A 19,509-nucleotide genomic window follows, 5' to 3' on the forward strand; every position below is an offset into this window, starting at 1 on the left:
TAAAACCATTGGGTTTTTATAGCAATCGCTATGTATCCCAGTAGAGAAACACTTGCCTCATTCTCCTCCCTGAGGCCTCCAGATGGGCAATAAAGGAACGAATATCTGGGGGGACTCACCACCCCAGGGACAACCCTTTTGTTTCAGGGCATTGCACCCACCTGCCTGCCTAAAGGCCATGGCGAGAAGAGGCAGCATTTCTTACAGACTGCCTCCTTCCCCACACTGGTTGTATGGCAGCAGGTAAAATGGTCACAAGACGTTCCAGGTTTTGGTTTAGACAGAGACTTGCCAGTAAAATCCCCAAAGGATTATGGTGGTTGGGCAAGTTTTTCACCTTCTTCACTTCCATCTAGACCTTTGCATTCCTAGCTGGCTACTCCACGCAAATCCCTTGTGTCTCTGTGCAGAACTGAGCTGAAGGCATGCCTGAAGAGCTGCCTCAAAACTGGGCTTCAAAGCAGTGGAAGAGTAGAGAAACTGCCCGGCTCTCCTTAGCTGCTTGCTTGGCTCTAACAACCAACATTAAGATTAAGCCAACAGAATCCCATTTCATAACCTTTAAGATTTGGATTAATGAGCCTCTACAAGTTCCTGCTAGTTAACCAAGGGTAAGGATAAAGATATTCAATTGCATCTTGGCAATTCTCCCCTGCGTGCACCATCCCTCTCCCTCCACCCAACGTGCTCAGGGCGATAAGGATCTTGCAAAGCCTCGAGCAGCGACAGTCCCTCTGGGAGTATCGCAAGTATTTTGGGTGTTGGAGTCTCAAGGTAAACACAGTCTTTAGCTGCCGTCTCTAGAAACAACAACTGTAATTTTCTTTTTTTGGATGAAGTTAGTACAACAAAAATCTGTCTCCTAACAGAGCCTGGCACGACTCGTTCCAACCCTGTGCAACAGAAAATCACAATAATATCACTAACAGAGTAACTGAAATTGCAACAAGACTAAGGCAAAGCAAATAGCTGGAGTGAGACCTGGAAAAGCAACAGGAGCTCTTCAGGACTTGTTTTTAAAATCTGGCTATGGGTTTTGCCTCAAGGAATGCTCACAGGCAATTTTCTCGGGCCCCATGACAGCATGGCACTACAGAAGCACGGCACATCACCTTTTCCATCCGGATTCGGTCTCCGCATTCAGCCTCCAGTACATTGTCCATCATAATCAAGTCTTCACTGGTTATTTTCCACTGCTTGCTGGCAAAGTGGACCACAGCAAAGAGCCTTCCATACTGCCCTGTGGCGATCATCTTGTTCACCTTCTGTACCACTTCTGTTGGCAAACAGCAGGGGAGAAATCAGTGTAGAAAACCCAGCGAGGTGTGAAGAGCTGTTCAAAACTAATTCCATCACACTGCTCTCCCACCAAAACTCTTAACTTCTGGGAATCTTTCAGCAAGGATCAACAGCAATGTTGTTGTTTCCTACAGGGTGTGAGCCTCCCTTTCGTAAACTTAATGACCTATTTGTATTTTAGTTGCTGGCAAACCCATGCATTGGTAAACACCCAATATAGACACTGGGCAGCTAATCTAGGACTTGACTTCTCAGCCTACTTCTTAGGCATCCCGAAATGCATTGCATTCAGATATAAAGTGTTCCAGAAAACAGTGCTTGGCTGTGCACCCTACACTTGGAGGGGGGCTCCCCTCAGTTTCCAGGTAAGCTGCAGAGGGCCCAGGGCACTGAATACTGTGTAAGGCTCGCAGGAACATCAGGGAGTTTGGCAAAGTACATGGGGAAAAGGGCTCCAGCGTACTAAAACGCCTGGCTTGAGAACTGGTACCTGCAGCAAAGCCAAGAGAGACCTTTCCCTTGCTCTTTCCAGAAAATCTCTTCCCATACGCACGCACCCGCAGAGCGGGTGCCAGGAGAAGTACAAGTCCCAGGGACAAGGTCCTGCACATGAACAAACTCGGTTTTCTGTGATCGGCTTCCTGAGCAACGAAGCCAAATGCAATTTTTATGGAAACAGCAAAAGGTATTGCTTAATGAGTGCCATTCCACTGCCAAATAGTAGCTTTCCACCCTCTTGAGCTGTTCAGAAAAAGAGTAACTTTTCTGTAACTGCAAAAATAGATTTTCTTCATTGTCCTCAAAAGTGGCTGAATCATTTTTTTCTTGGAACATAAACAAAACAACATCCATTTGGGACAGACAAAAATTTAACAGCCAGTCAAACCAAACCCAGCCCTTACAGGAACATTCTGAAAGCGTCCAAGTTTCAACCCAGCAGACACAAACTATTAAAGACAGAGGTAAGAAGAGAAATTATTTGCTGCAGTTCCCACTGTGATGAAGAGTTTAACTTCTGTGTTGCTGGAATTGCTGTCCCAGAAGAAAAATCCACTGTGTTCTCTTTTCTCCGATTCACAGTGGACCACTACAAGAAGTCCAGAGAAAACACACAAGCCCCTTCTCTTTGTTATGCCCTCAATGGCACACCGGGTACAATAAATTTCTTCCAGCTCTAAGCTGTAGATCTAGCTTTATCAGGAGTCCTGAGGTCAACGTTTGAAAAGCAAAGCTTCAAAATGCTGGCTTACAATTTTCTCTTAGCAAAATCATGCAGAGTCATGCCCTAGCAAGGGTTATTTCCTTGTCAAATTTCAACTTTCTACCCACAGGGCTTTCTCATCTGTTGGTAACCAAAACAGGTACATTTTCTTCACTGTACTCGGGCCCTGAAGTTGTTGATAACTCTTCCAAACACCTCTAGTGACAGGACACATCAAGTGATGCTACCATTTGATTGCTAGTATCTCAGCACCATGTGGAGCAACCATTCCTAAAATATCCACTGCTGCTTGCACAGCCAGCAGGAAAACAGAAGGCGGAACTCAAATGCTGTCACTGTTGTTTGCTTTGGATAAGCACAGCCAGGAGATAATGATGCAAGCTCATAAACAGCAGAGGTTACAAGGCACAGAAAGCACAGCAGCCCCGAGGATCCCATGGGAATCAGTCAGGGAACATGGGACCCTGCTCACCACAGGGCTTCAGCAAATCACACCAGCACTTTGTGGTTCACTACTGGGTCAAATCATGCTCAGGGACAGGACACTCATCCATCACTTCAGCAATCCCAGGAGCACAACGGAGATAAAAAGCAGGATGAAACTCAGCCAGACTGAGACCTGGAGCAGGAGGCTCTCTCCAAAGCTCATCACTCACATAGTTATCAACACACTTCAGCCAGATGATAGGAGACTATCTGCAAAAAGGTGGACACAACTTGGCTTTCCTCCTCTCATCCCTCCTTCCCAGGTCTCTCCCGCCCAAAGCAGAGCAGTCAGGTGCCCTTCACTGATTTCCCAGAGGCTAACGCAAGGAGACAGTAAGGCTGCCTGTTAATAAGGAGCTCATTGCCTGCACGAAGCACACAACCGCTAATTGCCACCACCACGGCAACCGTAAAAGAACTTTGCCCGCTGGGACTCGTTACTGCCTAGTTCTGCAAACTGTACACTGTTGGCTCCGCTCTACCGTCCCTAGCAGGGTCTGGATGACAACAGCCCCAACCGGGCAACGTGAAGCTAGACACGAGCACCTTCTCTGTACTCGATTTCCACATCCCCACCTACCAGGGGAACCTGTGTCTGGTTACAAGTGGAAGCCTGACGTGTTCTAGAAAGGCTGAGCAATGAGGATGGTTGCTGAACAGCTATGGGCACTTCACTCGCTGACCCGTGAGGCTGACCACTGTGCAGTCCACGTGCTCCTTTCAGGACGACCACAACTGGCTGCATTCAACGGTCCTGACTAGATGTGGGGACAAGAATGTGTTCACTAACATTATGTCACTTCCCAGCTGCTCGCTGCCTTATGTCACACCTCTGCAGCTCTGCCGTGTGCCCACCATCCACCTGCTTACGCTGGCTCTCGTGTTCTGGTTTATGCACTAAAATACACCAGCTCTCTGATGTGCCCACCATCCAACTGCTTACGCTGGCTTTAGCTTTTCGATTTATCCATTACAAGAAAAATAATTGCTTTCTCCTGTCCAACAGGCTTGTTTCATGCTTTAGAAAGCAACACACCCCATCAGGTAAGATTCCTCCAGGAGTGTTATAAGCTGTTAGAAACTAAGGAGACTTCGTATTCTACCCAAATCTCAGCAGTGGCAAATACCAGCAGTGGAGCACAACTCCAGTGACACTGACACATGCGAGAAACCAGACAAAAATGCAAAGAACCAAAACTAGCTCCCATCACTGAAGACATTTATGCTCAATCCGGCCACCAAAGGCAATACTGGAGTGCTAGTCTTCATTTGGAGACTTGAGGTCTTTACCTGCATGGTACTTTGCTTCTTCTACTGGATCTGGAAGTTTCACTTCAGGCCACGGGGGTGAAGTCAGAGATGTTTTGGCAACAAGTCTGTGAATGATAAGGTAAGATTTACTTGTAGCAAACAGATATTGTCAAGAGATGTAAAACATGAGGAAAGGAAAAAAGGTAAAAGAAGCTGGAGATGGAGTAGAAAGTGGTTTTCCACTGCGGGAACAGAAGTTGTACAGGAGACTTAATGATTTGTCAGTATGAAACACTCGACCCAAAGGCCGCTTTGGCCAGGAGGCAATTTCCCACCGATCAGGTTTCACTTCGTAGCAGCTCATGAGCAAGGTGAGGTCTTCTATTGCGGTCTTAAGAGTTACGGACAGAGAGCGGTAGGCAAGGCAAAAGCCATGTTACCTCCCTGGGACTTAATCCAATGGTCCCCAGACCCTCCTCCCAACACCTGGCAAAAGCCCCCCAGCAGGACAAGAAATGCCGCAGAAGCGCTGAAGCTGCAGCCTGTATCAGAAGGCTGTTCAAAAACATGCGGAAAACACTTGGTCTCATTTCTGAGTTCAGCCTGCAAATGCTCTACCAAACACAGTCACTGCTCCCAGGGCTTAACGTCATTTAGGTCAATCGTGACTTGCAGCAGGCTTTAAGAAAAGGGGATAAATATCTCAGTGGTCAGCTTGCTTTACTCCCATCCTATTATAAAATTCAGTATGGGGACATGGGTTTCTTTTCTTTTTTTACTTCACAATGTTATCTGAAATAGTTTCAAACAAAGGAAGAGTGCATAAATAAACAGATCGAAAACGAAGTGAAAATTCACCCAGGTGAGGTTATCGATTGTTCCTGATGTTGAGCTCTGCAGCTGGATGTGCTAGCGGTGATCAAGCTCAGCGACCACCGGTGACTTTCCACCACCTTGTTTTTATGGACTGGAATTTTGTCACCAACTCCAATGGAAACAGACCTACCAAAACCTTGCTCACTCTAAAACCTGAGTTTGAGAGACAAGGCTCTTGCTAAGCTTTCCCAGGTACACATTCAGGTTACCTCCACCACAGCTGAGAGCTGAGCACGTTGATGCTCCTCAACCCACTTCAGCACCAAGTACAAAGCCCCAAAGTTATCCGATAGCGGGCAGCATCCGGGAGGAGGCAACGAGCCTTTGATGGGGAAGAAGGGCTAATGAGCGTTCTTAAACAAGCCTCCAGCGCTACACATGAATGACTCACACACATCCTTTTTTCCTCTATTTTTTGAAGCTCTTCTCTGTTAAATAGATAGTTTAGAGAGGGCCTTAAGACCACAGCTGGGTTCTTTACAGGAGCGTTATGAGGCTGCTCTGCTTTTGTCACTTACAGCTGCATTCCCTGAATGGATATAATAACGGCTTCTCCCACCCCCAGTGCAATTCAGCATTTAACACAACAAACATTTAGCCCAAAAGCCTCTTCTGGGCCATTACCATCTCTGTCTACAATCCACAATACCACACTGGGGAGGGTCTAGCAGCAGCATCTCACACAACTTCTGGGACCTGGGCCTATCTTGGTTCAGGCCGAACACAGAAGAGAGCGGGAGCGCGCACCGTCCCACACCCGTCCAGCCAAGCACAAGCATCGTTCCTCACGATGACTTTGAGCACCAAGATATTTTGCTAAAAGGTGCACATTAAATCCTTATTCTTCATGAAAGGGTGGTTTCCACTGCTGTGGTTGAAATAAAAGAAGTTATTGGAGCGATTCTCCAACACTCTGCAGCTGAGACAAGAGCCTCTCTGCTTCAAGACATCGCATCAGTCCCTGAAGACCTTCCTGCCGACCACCACTGAGTGTCACAGACATGTCCCTTTAGAATCATCCAGCACCGATACAAGCGCAGGAGCAACCACAGCTCAAACTGCACCAGCACCTGAATGACAAATTCTGTGCAAAAGACACCTTACCTGAGGCCTGCTCTACTTTTTATCCTTAGATGTTGCTCTCTTACTTACTGAAAATGGTGTATGGCTGGCTCAACACGTGACACCTTCAGTTTAGAGAACACAGCGGGGGCCTGAAGGCAAGCAGGCTACAGTACTGATACAGAACAGAAGACTGAGAACTACCGGGGGCGTCTCAGCTAGCAGCCAGCTACATGTTCTCTCATCATGGTAGATTCTTCCTGTTTTTTTCAAGATTATCACTGGGAGGGATCCTCTGCCTCAAAACCGAACAAATTCCTGTCGGCCTCGAGCCCTGGACGCTCAGTACCGCAGGTATTTGCACGCACACGCTGCCTTTCTTGACAGTGGCGCAGACAGCACTAAATCACAAGAACCCCTTTAAAACATCAGAGCTGAACAACAATTAACGCTGATCAAGTGTGCCACAGGGTGTTAATTCAAAAATTAAACACTACGCGAAATTCACAGTGTGAATCTGAGTGGAAAAAATGCAAATGGTACTTGTTTATAATTAGTTCTTTTTCAAGATCTCTAGGACAAGGAACATCAAGAAGGAGGACCAGAGGCAGCTGTTTACATCTCTGCATAAGAGCCAGTTACAAAAATACTGATTTGTTCCCAAAGAACCAGAGAAAGAAGCAGCACTCTAACCAGGGGCAGGACTCTGCACACACAGTGCTTTCATCAGAACTGCGGTACCTGCCTCAGGGGGCAGGGAAAGGAGGCGCAAGTCCATCCTGAGCACTCAGGGACTGTCCCAAGAGGTGCCAAATGCTTTATTCAGAAAGAGACACACGCCCAAAAGGCATCAGATTCCTTATTAGGCAGGAATCTACAATACCACAAAGACAATCTTAGACTTAAAGAGGAGGGAGAGTCACCCTGGATCTGATTCTGAAATCTGAGGAGGAAGGTGCTGCTCAGCAAGTACCATCTCCATCACAAATGGGAAGTTCAGAATTTCCTGTGCGCTGAGATCCACACTTTCTATAAATAACACAGGATGTGCAAACTGCATAAAATATTCAGGGAAAAAAACATTAGATGCTAGTGAAAGAAGGCAAAATTAACACAACAGCAGTTGGGTTGATCAGTTTACTCTGTAACGCCCAGCGAGGCCTGCCAAAGGGCTTTAGTTTAACAGAAACCCCAAGCACTTGCAAGCAAGTACAGAACGACAAGCACCGGGGCTCAGTAATAACATTGGGCGCTGTGTCACACACAGAGGCAGAGACCCAAACCGTGTTCCCACGCGCTTGAGGGCCGGCGGGAAGAGGCCACCCCCCTGCACCCTTCAGCAGCGCAGAGGGAACGAGCAAATCCTGCCACTTCCCCCGCTGCTGCTCACGGAGTTCTCTGTTTCTGCAGTGTCCCCTCCCGGCTAGCGCAAGCAGCAGCACCGCTGCCCTGCTGAGGTCCCAGCAGAGCAAACGCTATAAAGACACAAGTGAGCGGCTCTCAAAGTTCTGAGCCAAACGAAGCCTGCAGCTTCCTGGCTCGGCGTCCTGCAGCGCTTGGGCTGTCAGCGGCGTTTTATGAAGGCTGCACATGCAAGTTCAGGGTTTATCTGATAATCAGAGACTCCAGGCAGGAGATAAACCCTGCCTGAGGAGCAGGCTGTCTGTACCGAGGAAGGTGAGGGCTGGCTGAAGCCCCTTCTGCAACTGAGGAGTTTGCAGTGTCCTGACTTGAGTGGCCTCTTTGCTGTCTACTACGGGCTGAGCCCACACTGTGGCCCTTTTCTCAGTGGAGGGTCTAATTATTTAATTATCTGTCTTCAGACTCAGCTGCTTCATTTCACAAATCACCTTCTGGCAAAGGTGACTGAAGGCAGGCAGAGTCCAAAACTTACTGGGAAGCAATAGGGTGACACAGGGGTCAGACGAGGCTCCTTTCCACAGGAAAAACAAGCTGCCCTCCCCGCCACGGAAGGTCAACATTTCGAGGGGCAAAAAGCAAAGCAGAAAGTCATTTGACATTACCCTTGCTGCTGTGACGGGCTCTGGGAACTCTGGTGCCGAACCGCAGGTGAAAGCAAGAAGGCTAAAAGGGAGAGAGGGAAAAAGAATTAAAAATAAGCAGCAACTGCTGGGCTTTTAGTCCCTGGTGAGGCAGCATTACAGCTTAAGTGTCACAGCACTGGTCAGGTTTGTGGTTCCATTTTTCTGCCTGTAAAAGCTTTGTTCAGCTTTATCGTGACAGGCAAAGACAGAGGGGGAAGCAGAAGATACACGCTATGAGAAAGGGCCCATCAGTTGCGTGCAGCATTGCAAGAGAGCACGAGAAAGGCCTCCCACTGCAAACACCCTTACTCCAAGGGACGTCTCCAGCTAGAGACGACAATTTAATACAGATACGCTCGGAGCATCCCACCTCTTTTGGAAAACAATGTGACCGAAAGGCAGAGAGGAGGAACAAGGTGGTCTGAAGAATCTCAGGGATAACAGTACGCTTTCTGGAACAATTTGTTTAATTAAACGACAGACCACGCACAGCTTCTTTGCGAGAACATTATCCTTTCACCTAGCAGCCAAAGCACGACCGATACAAGGGACTGGAAAGACCTCTTAAGCCCAGATGCACTTAACCACCTCACTTGCTGAGCTGCGGCTCACCAAGGTCACACTGGCCCGGCACAGAAAGCAAAGCCCGATGCGAAGCCGGGCCCCCCTGAGCCCCCCAGCCTGCCCCCACCACAAACACCCTGCCAGCTTCCCAGCCCCGGGGAGGAAGGAGGCCGATGGAGCCCCTATGCGCTCCCCATCCCCTGGCTGTGCTGAAAGGCTCCTGCCAGACTAGAAAACAGCGCGTAACGCTGACTCTCCTCTTTATCAACGCTCCTTCCCCGCTGCCCCCGAGCGTTCCGCCTGCTCCCAGGCCCACGCTGGTGAAGGCCCGGGTCACTCCTCTGGCCCCTGCAGCTCTCCCCCAGGGGCAGAGCCCCGCGGCGGGGGGAAACCAGGGCCACGAGCCGGCCGGGGGCTGCAGCACCGGCCCTGCGTGAGGAGGCTGCGGGGCTCGCTGGGCCCGCGGAGGGGACGGGGACCCCGGCCCAGCCCCGCGGGGAGGCCGCGGGGGGGCCGGGCCGGGCCGCGCAAACTGCCGGCGGTGGAGACTCTGCCCCCCCGCCTCCCTCCCCCGGCCGGAGCGGAGTGGAGTGGAGTCGAGTCGAGTCCAGCCCCGTTCCGTTCCGTCCCGTCCCGCCTCACCTGCCGCCCGCCGCCGGGCCGCCGCCACCACCGCCGCCGCCGCCATGAGGGTGACCCCGGCCCGGAAGCGGAAGTAGGCTGCGGGGCGAGGGGCGGGGCCATGGCGGCGGAGGCGGCGGAGCGGCAGCTGGAGCTGCTGCGGGAGGAGCGGGAGGCCGAGCTCGCCGAGAGCAGGTACCGGGCCGGCCGCGGGGCACCCGCGCTGCCTTCTCCCTACAGAGCCTGCCCTGACGCGCCGATCCTGGCGGGGCCTGCTGTCCCCCGTGGGAAGCGCTGGCGGCCGTGGCTCTCGGGCCTGCTGGCACCTGTGAGAGACGCTGCCGGCTCAGGCCAAAGCGCCTCCTGGAAACGCCGCTGTACTCCCTCCTGTACAACCAGCACTTCCCAATAGGAAACCCAGCCTAAGGGCCTGCTCTAAGCTGTGGGAAACCTGCTGGTTTCCGCTAGAGGACCAGCTCATCCCTGTAGGAATCCCTCCTAGACTCACCCGTCAGGGCTTGCTGTCGCCTGTAGTGTCCGAGCTCACGTCAGCCACACGCTGGGGCTCCCCTTCTCCTGCCCCAGGCCCCAGGGGGGTGCTGGGACCCTGCAGCCCCCCAGCTCAGCCTTCCTGCCCCGGGGCCGGAGCTGAAACCAAATCCCACCCGACTCGGAGGAGTGGTGGTGCCAGGGAGGGTGGGGGGTCACCAGGTCCCCCCCCATTCCCTGGGGCCATGTCAGGGGTGCAGGCACCCCCCCTTCTGCTGCCAGTAAGGCCTGGCCTCACCCAGCCCCGAGGACAGAGGGTGCTGGGGGGGCAGGACAAGGTCGTTCCACAGCTGCCTGGAGTTCCCTGGCACTTCATCTGGGAGCAAGACAAACTGGGGGACTGAGGAGAATAAACCTGGGGGATTATTTTTTTTTGTTTTCATCTACACAGTCTCCACCCCCCACCAGGTGAGACCGTGGAGCAAACACAGCTTCTGCGGCAGGCTGGCCCCCAAGGACAGCAGTCTGCAAGGCTACGCCTGCGTTTTGTGCCATAGCCGCTTGTAGCCTGCGAGTCTGTGCCAGCACCCGCTGCTCTCCCCCGTGCAGCCACCTACATGGTGTTTGTTGGAGGTTAGCACAACTTCAAGTAAAAAAATGGCAAATCTTCCATTTTAGCACTTAAATGTGAGAAGAGAAAGTTCAGGCTATTCTCTCCTGGGTTGTGGGATGTGGCTAATGGGGCAAGTCCTTCCTTTTCACACCCATGGAGGAGAGGGAAAAATACACATAAACAGATGTTAGCTCTCCTCCAGGCTCTGTGAGCATCGCCCTGTTTCCCAAGATAAGCCTGTGGAAGCCAGTCTAGTTACATCACTGCAAAGTGATCACGTAAGCCAATACTTCAACAAGCTGATGTCTCTTTTGCCATCGTCCTTCCCCTTCTTTTCCGTCTCCTCCCCCTGTCTTTTTTGGTTTTGTCATCTGAAGCTTTGAATCTCAGCTTCAGTCCAGCAAACGGTTTTCACGCCTGTGTGTGGTTTCCAGGACATGGCAGGAAAGCATCTCCCTGAAGGAACTGCAGCGCAGAGGTGTCTGCTTGCTAAAACTCCAAGCTGCCAACCAGAGAACCGGCCTCTACGGACGGCTGCTCGTGACGTTTCAGCCAAGAAAATACGATTCAGACGCTGAGCTGCCCTATAACAGTTTTGGGCCCGGTAAGTGATATTCCTGTCGGTGTGAAGCAGGTGAAGTAAGAGACGACTGATGTCTTCTTCCTAACATCTTTCTAATGTGATGTTTATAAAGACTGAGAAACTGATGGAAAAAAGGAAAGGAGAAAATATTATGCCTACAGGATGGATCTAGAGAAAAACAGCCTCTTTTTCCCTCGGCTTGTTATGGACACGTATGTTGCACCAGGAAATAGTGGCAGTGATTAAAGAGCTGGCTTTCCTCCTTCCGAGTCCACAAAAGCAAAGCCTCCGTCCCTTGCCATTAAAGATGCCCTGGCATTCTTTGTCCAAGCCAAAGTGTTCATGCTTATGTCTAGTCGTAGGGAAGGAGCTTTTGTCACTTACACTTTAATTGCAAAATGGAAAATGGATTTTCTTTTCCTTCCCGAGCTGCCATATTTCCGCCCTTCCCTGTATTATTTTTGGCGAGGGTGAGGTGAAGTATGTACCGTTATTAGCTGACACACCTGAATTCCTGTTGGAAATAAAGGTCCTAGAGAAATACAGCCTCACCAGCACATCAGCCAGCACCCTTTTCACTCGTGTGTCACCCTCTGCCAGCACTTCCAGGGAAACACAACCAGGAGCGAGCTGTTGTCTCCATTGGTACCTGAGGAAGGTGAGGACGCTGCCTGCCGTGCTGTGACCAGCTGTGCAGGCTTACCCCTCGGAAGAACTTGGGTTTGACTGCGAAGTGGCTCCAAGTGAGTCTGCAGTACGCTCTCTCTTTTATCCCTGCAGAGACCTTTCCCCTTTCCTTAGGCAATGAGGGCATTGCCCTGAACTCTCCAAAGGTTGTCCACGAGAGAGAAGCTGCACCAGATAATTTTCTGGGTTGGTTTAGTAATTTTCTTGGTTTGGTCTGCTAGGTCACCGGGCTTGCTAAGCAGGTGCATCAGGGGACGCAGACTGTTTCTGACCCCAGTCGCATGGTGGTACTATTTCAAAATGCATCAAAGTTCAGTTTGTTGATGCATTCGTTGTCACCCCAGCCTCCAAGCTGCTGACCTTTGAAATGACAATAACTCATTGCAGATTGGTGTCTCAGCCTTGAGAGCATCTGCCAGTGCTCTTCAAAGAGAAACAACATTGCCGTAGCAGCAAATTATTCCTGCGCCACAGGCATTGTAATGTAAGAGCTGGTGGACCTTACAGAGGAGAGCTTCACATAGTTAGTAAATCTGAAATCTAATCCTCAATGAATGTGAGCCCTGGCTAAGTTACAAACTTAAACATCCTGCTCAAAACCCCTATTTCATCATTACACTAAGTCCGCTCTTTCATCACCTCACAGTGACTATGAAAAGCTGTAGCAAGTCCTTAAAAATCTCTGGTCTTTCTTACTTCTGCTGACTGGCATATAGCAGTCATCTGGGAGGCAGACATTGTCTTGCAGACTCCTTAGCTATTATTAAAAAACAAAGTGGATGTAAAGTGGTTTGTCTGAGAGTTCAGAGAAGTCAGGTTCTCCCAAGGTCTGTGTGAAAGCATGTTGCCTTTCGGAGTGGCTCTGGCTGCGGGGAGCACTGCTGGTCTCCACCCCAAGGCCTGGAGGCAGCTGGTTAGTTGCTGTCGGGTGTCTTCTCGCTGCTAATTGTCCTTATGCTCCCTCCTGCTGTGGGCTGCCTGTCAACTAAGAGAAGGATGTTCTCCTTCGTTTATGGGCTTGACACAAGTTGTGACCTTGGCAGGAAACACCGTGCTAGAGCTGTGGCTGGTGTAGGTGGTCCTGCTGTCTGCACAGCACCGTGCTTGGTGGCTGGTCTCCCCAAAAGAGCTTCTTTTCCAGATGTTTGCCCCACTTCATGCTCTCTTCAAACTTGTCTTTGCAGGGGACATTGTGGGCCTTTACGATTCAGCTGGCCAGGGTGATCCACTCTCCACCGGCATCGTAACACGAGTCACCTCCAAAGCAGTGACTGTTGCCTTTGAGGAATCTCGAGATGGCATGCTGAGCTTGGACCGAGAGAGCTCTTATCGCCTGCTGAAATTAGCCAACGACGTCACCTACAACAGGCTGAAAAAGTAAGGGCCACAGGGTACAGTTCACTTACGGTCACTCTGCTCAGGAGTACAAAAGCATACTAGGAATTGCCATGTTTACTCTGGAAAAGCTCTTCTGAGCCAGATCTCAATTTAATTCACTGAGCTTGGTTTCTCTCCTTTCCTGTCTTATCCCTCTGTGTCAGCGACCAGCTGGAGTGCATGGAGCTCCACCTGGGGATGGGCAAGGAGCCACCAAGAGCTCAAGGAGACAAGGGGGAACGTCCTGATGCTGAAGGAGAGAGCTTGAGATGAGATCTGAGGCAGAAATTCTTCCCTGTGAGGGTGCTGAGGCCCTGGCACAGGGTGCCCAGAGAAGCTGTGGCTGCCCCTGGCTCCCTGGCAGTGTTCAAGGCCAGGCTGGATGGGGCTTTGGGCAACCTGGGCTAGTGGAGGGTGTCCCTGCCCATGGCAGGGGGTGGAACTGGATGGGCTGTGAGGTCCCTTCCAACCCAAACCAGTCTGGGATTTACCCCTATATCAGCTCCACTGAGGGGTACCACTGAGGTACCCACCCTTTGACGTGCCTTCCTTTTTCTGCTCACTGCTGAGGGAACCCCTACCGAGAGAACTCAGTTGGGTACGTTATGCTACCGTGTCACAACAGCCTGAATTGATCTACCTGCTGGCTGGTATGGTCCTGCTCCTCCCTCCTCCTCTCCCACCCCTCATCCCCCACTCAGCTACATGTTTTGGTCCTGTGTTACATCACCTCTGGTGCTCACTGGAGTCTGCGTAGAACCTTTTCCATCCCAGCAGGAGAAGCAAGTAGCTCTTTGCTGAATTAATGTGCTGAAAAGGCTCGGCACAGGGTCTGACTGAATCAAACGGGAGCCATAGTTCAAAGTGGAAGTCTGGGCAGTGTAAGGGGGTGTGTGTGAGGGTTGGGGAATGCAGCAGTTAGATAGGATTAGTCTGTTGTGGAGTACCATTTTTCAGCTTTGGAAGAGTTGAATCTGTGCCCTGAATCTTGTCACTGCCCTAAGGCGTGCGGGGGTCTTTGAAGGAATTCACGCTGTGCATCTAACCTGGCTATTTTCTTCTTTGACAGGGCTTTAAATGCACTGAAGCAGCATCACAGTGGTCCAGCCTCTGATCTGATCGATGTCCTCTTCTTTTCTTCTGATCCAAGCGCATTAAGTGAAACAAGTAAGGATGCTTCCTTTATAAGACTGTAAGATGGCAGATGCTGGATTGATCTTTCTAGAGAAATTTGCTCACCTTTAGGGTTAGAGCCCCTGAACCTTCACAGCCAAAGTACATACACCAAGACTGCTGCTGGTTTTAGTGTGCCTTAGCATGTGAAGCTGAGAGTTACGCAGGTGGAGAGCTCTTTTGGATGGACCGGTGAGAGCAGATGCTGATGCTGCTGCTCTCATGCAGGTTTTAAGCAAAGATACAGAAAATTATTGTGGGGAAGGAGGTGGGGAATCTTCACTCTCCAGAGCAATCAGCGAAGCCTGAAGTTCCCCACCCACAGGATAAGGACTCTGCACTCTGCCCCTGCCCAGTTAGGAGGATGCTCACCACTTCTGATGTCACAGCTGACAAAGCTGAGCCCCCAGCCATGAGTGTGCAGGCATTTCCCACACTGTCCTGCCGTCGCTCCTCCACCAGTCCTCTGAGTCCTGCCTGGGGCTGACCGGCCAAGGGCATGCCTGTGGTGTCTCAGCTCAAGACCTGTTCTTTGAAATTGCCCATTGGAACACAAATAACTGATCTTTGTGAAGTTGTTATCCACCCCAAACATGCAGTTTGCTTTGCTCCAGGAAAGACCCAAGTATTGAATTGAGTAATAAGTGGTGTTGCAACCGGCAGCACTGAACACTTTTCATACTGGTTTATGGGTCACTGGACACACTTTGCTCACGTAAAGACCCTTCTCATCACTGGAAGAGAGACTATTCAGCTAGCTAATGCTCACTTTTCTCAGAATGTGCCAAGTAAAGCTGAATTCTGGCATAAACCAGGCAGGATTTGTGTTGGGGGAATTTGTTTGCACACATTCACACAATTTAGTTTATGAGGCTTTTCTTATTTGCTTCCTGCCCCAATCCCATCCATAAACTTCAAAGATCAGAAACTGCCAGCGCTGCTTCTGTATTGAAAATCCAATAAGTCTGCTTTCATGGGAATTAAGTGACTGTGGAACTACTGCACTTCGAAACAGCATGGGAACACTTGTATTTTTATTTTTACAGCCTTCTGATTGTGTTCAGTCAAGTTGGAGATGTGCAGGCTGCTTTGGTTTCATCAAATACTTAAAACCAGACAGCTTGGTTTTACCAACAGCTGTCAAAAAAATTGCATATAAGTAGAATCCCCTTTTACTCAGATCTTTTTTGATGTGAGTCTTTGGAAAAATGAAAGATGAAATTACACGGCTTACCCTTTCAGAGAAACCAGAGGGAAACCAAAGCCTCTGATCAGCAGAATATCTGAGTGCTCGGCAACTACTAATGGATATTATCCCTTGACAGAAGGGAAATATCATGTGGGCTGCAGAAATTGGGGAGTGAAGGCAGAGGGTGGTTAAGGTGCCTAGCAGGATCAGGTAGCAGTCACTCTCAGCCATGTAGAGAGCTCAGTCTCTCCTCTCGGCTGAGCAGCACGCTGGGGTGACACCATCCATCCCTGCCTGGTTCCTTGCCAGCCAGGGTCCTCCCCACCGCGGCTCCTTGTGCTCGGTGCTTGCTCTTGCAGCTTTTCTCTTACTTTGGTTCCCGTCTTTGGTTGTCCCCAGTGGTTTGCCTCTTCCACGTGCACTCCTGTTCCCCTGCAGCGTACCTTCAGGCTAGGCTTCCGATAACAGTATGCTAAGGATGAAGAATTAACGTTAGTGAGGCATATGACTGTAGTTCTAAGTGCTGAGCTTAGTCCCAATCAAACCTCTTAGCCTTCTGGCTACCTAGGGACCTTGGTGTACACAGGTTTTTAATATTAGATAAAATAATTAAATTTTAATGAACTAACTTTCTTAGCAGCTTCAACTCTGCTTTTTCCTTGTGATAGCAGAACTGCATCTAATGAAGAAAAATTCCTTTTCACCAAATTGCTCAGGTGTGCCAAACTAAGCAGAGATGAATTTTACATCTCCCCAGCGCTGAGAATATTGATTGATAGAAACATTCAGCCCCAGTAGAAAGAGGAGATGCAATATGAGAAGGCAGCATATCACCTGAGAACAGCAAAATGCTCTGGTAGGGAGGAAAGGCCTTCCATTTACCTCCTCAATGCATAGCTTCTTTCTCCCCAACTAGAAAGATGTTATACTAGCCAGGAATTAAATAATAATGACTTTAACTTTAAATAGGTCCTGCAAGGTGCCTTGAACTGCCAGCCTCCATGAGGTGAAGAGGAGGGCACTCAGCAGCTGCCTGGGTAAATCCCGTCTCATACTTACACGATGGGACATGCAGTTCCCAGGTGTCCCGTACACTTTAGGACACAGGGGTGTGTCTCTGCAAATAGTATAGAAACTCGCAGTCGTGCGGACTGTCTGCAGAAGGCAGCAAGTATTTCCCAGGTGCGTGCTCCAACACAGAGGAATGGAAAAACCTCACAGTATTTCGAACTGTATCTCCTTTCATGGCCAAGCATCTTTTAGTCTGGTTTCTCAGGGAGATGTTTTCCTGTATCTGTCTCATCCCATCCATTATCTGATTTCAAGCAAACTCATCAGGAGTCTCAGGGTTAGTAAATTCTGTACATATCAAAACCGGCTCTCTGGACACACATCTATATTAACAACGCCCTCCCAGGATGCAATAAGCTCCACTTCAGTCAGAAGCCCAGAAAGCCAGGGCTAGGAGTGAGACCATATAAACACCTGCCCAGAGAAAGAACTAGCACTGACACTTGTGCAGGAAGAGGAGTGGAAGGCCCAGAGCAGATGAGATCCATACCTACAGGGGGAGCATTTGTCGCTGTTCTGTACAAATGACGGGGAAGAACCAAATTACAAGGAGATCGAGAAGTAGAAGAGTCAGTGGAAATCATAAGCACCAGCTCTATGCCTGGATGTTCACGGGTGTTCTCCCAAGGCCAACATAGGCTCCAGGAAGCGATATGTGCAGCAGCAGAATCCTAAATCCAGCTTTCTAAGTATGAGGAAAAAATTAGAAGCCTCATTTTTCAAGCACGGGAGTCTTGAGGCTTTTAGTTGGGTTCTGATACCACTGTGCGTTTTCATAAAGCACGTAGGGGCTTGATATCAAATTGGTTAGAAAGTGGTCAGCAGGTTGAAGCGTTATGGGGGTGTGAACTGGAAGGGCAGCAGGTAGACAGTGAGTCTGTGTGAGCCTCATGCCCTCCGGGAAAGCGGGCGGTAGGGTACCCAGGCTATAGCACACAGTGCAGAGCTGGAACGCAGAACACTCACTGGTACCACCAAAAGATGTGAGATGCAGTTCTCTCCGGCAGCAAAGCTAGTTGAGTCTCGATGCCATTCTCTGCTCCGCTGGTGCTTTCTGCTGGTGGCTGTTTCCCAACATGGAGCCTTGTAACCTGGAGGGAAAAGGGAAAAGCATCTGGGTTCGATTATTTTTTTTTCCCCAAAAGACTGGTTATACTGGCTCTCTGTAGGGTGTACCCAAATAGAGCTGCATTAGCTTTGTGGCCTGTCTGGTAAACAGCTTTTAGTTGTTTATTTTTTGCTGTGCTGCATTGTGATCTTCTCATGACTGGATCGCAGCTGCCTGGGTTATCTCGGGAGAGCAGGCTGCCAAGTGTTGTGCCTGGAGGATCTATGTTAAAGTCTGTGTCATCCCAGGAGGGTGCCTGAATCCAGTCACCGAGTGATTAGGTTGACAAGGAGTCTGAGAAAGCCAACAGAAACATGGTTTTGAAGTGGTTAGTGGCTGCTGGTGTCTGACCAGTGCACAATATTGGCTTACTAAAAACCGTCAGTATGCACAGAAAGGTAATAATGACAAAAACAATTTAGTGCAACAATTTTTTACCTGACTTCTGATGACTTCACAGAGTTGCTGCTACAGTGCTGATTTGGACACAGCTCTTTCCCACAGTGTCAGGAAATCCTGCTCACTACTCAGGGGATGAATCCCTCCCAGTAGTAACAAGTACAGGCATAACTCCTGCTGGAACAACATCCTGGAGCACATTTTTGGGAGTGGGCTTGCATAAGATGGTTGTCAGTAACTAGGGAAAAAAAAAAAACATCAGGCTTTTGACCCTGAGAAACCTGAAGTTCGTTTGTACCAGCAGCCTCATCCCATGGTCTCTACAGGCAAGAGGAAATCTCACAGCTAGCAGGTTCTCACACCGTTGCTCCTGCAAGATGCTGGGGTTTCCATCCTACACGGAGGGCAGAGCTGAAGTGCTACTGGAGAGCACAAAAAGTCAGTGCGCTCTCACACCCCCCTTGCACGGCCAGAAGGATTGTATTCTCTGAAGTCGTGCACTGAATCTGTGCTTTTCATCTCCTGAGCTGCTGGGATTGCACATAGGTTGAGGCGTTACCTATAGCACTGCACAAAGCCCAAGTCCTTTCAAGACACTTAAAAACGCAACTCAGAATAAATATCCTTCGCGTAACACAAAAGCACTAGACAGGCTGTGGGAAGAATAACCTATGGACTGGTTGAAAGGAGCACACGAAGGTATCATGAGTGGGCAGATGGGATCTGTAGCTACCAGTGGAACTAAGGGCATTTCCAACCCTTGCCTTGCTGCCTCCAGAAAGGTACCAAGTGGGAGGATAGGCCTTCTAAAGGCAAACACTGAACTGAATGGGATTTCTGCTCTCGTCAGACTCTCTGGGAAGCAAACCCCAGAAGCCCATCCATAGGAAGTGCTCTGCTTGGCTCCCTTCCATTTTAACCTGCACTCATGGCCCAGAAGCATTCAGAGCTTTCACACCAGAAATGTCCTAGAAGAAACCCTTCCCTGCTGACAGCATATATGCAGGGACCTCTGCATCCATACATTGTGGTGGATGTATAGAGGCTTTGCTTGCCAGCAGAGGCCAGCATTGCTCTGCTTGCTGGATGGACACGTTCCCTTTTCTGTCAGAAATAAGGTTGTGCCTTGCTGTAGGCATAATTCTGTGAGACCACTAGTAGCCACCAGCTCTCTCCTGTAGCCCTGGTCTAGAAAAAGCAAGGGGGTGTTCATCTCTGTGCCCAGACACTGGCTGGCTCACGTGGAGCACAAAAGGCATGCCTTATGTCCAATTATGCCTATTAAGAAAGAAAAAGACTCGGCTTCTTGGCACAAACCCAGCACATGTAACAAGTCACTTGCAAAAATCTTAAATGCTCCTTCTCTTTCTGACTCTTCTCATCACAGAGGCCAC

The 19,509-nt window shown here is 49.8% G+C and overlaps 2 protein-coding genes across 3 annotated transcripts in view; one reads left to right on the plus strand and one right to left on the minus strand.

The window, feature by feature from the left end:
* Positions 1–9,530, minus strand: part of MRPL21 (mitochondrial ribosomal protein L21) — a 15,869-nt gene extending 6,339 nt beyond the window's left edge. The window contains exons 1-4 of one of the 2 annotated variants that reach the window (XM_075755664.1): positions 9,448–9,530; positions 8,221–8,281; positions 4,298–4,383; positions 1,113–1,276 (exon numbers count right to left, since the gene is read on the minus strand). In XM_075755664.1, coding sequence (XP_075611779.1) covers positions 1,113–1,276; positions 4,298–4,383; positions 8,221–8,281; positions 9,448–9,493 — 357 coding nt within the window. In that variant the 5' untranslated portion in view covers positions 9,494–9,530. The remainder of the gene's footprint in view (positions 1–1,112; positions 1,277–4,297; positions 4,384–8,220; positions 8,282–9,447) is intronic. The other variant, XM_075755665.1, reaches the window with a different exon arrangement.
* IGHMBP2 (immunoglobulin mu DNA binding protein 2) overlaps positions 9,530–19,509 on the plus strand; it is a 43,730-nt gene continuing 33,750 nt past the window's right edge. Inside the window, exons 1-4 of the mRNA XM_075755655.1 lie at positions 9,530–9,621; positions 10,963–11,132; positions 12,983–13,175; positions 14,245–14,342. Coding sequence (XP_075611770.1) covers positions 9,548–9,621; positions 10,963–11,132; positions 12,983–13,175; positions 14,245–14,342 — 535 coding nt within the window. The 5' untranslated portion in view covers positions 9,530–9,547. The remainder of the gene's footprint in view (positions 9,622–10,962; positions 11,133–12,982; positions 13,176–14,244; positions 14,343–19,509) is intronic.

Source organism: Balearica regulorum, chromosome 5 (genome assembly GCF_011004875.1).
Source record: "Balearica regulorum gibbericeps isolate bBalReg1 chromosome 5, bBalReg1.pri, whole genome shotgun sequence".
Classification (NCBI taxonomy): Eukaryota; Metazoa; Chordata; class Aves; order Gruiformes; family Gruidae; genus Balearica; species Balearica regulorum.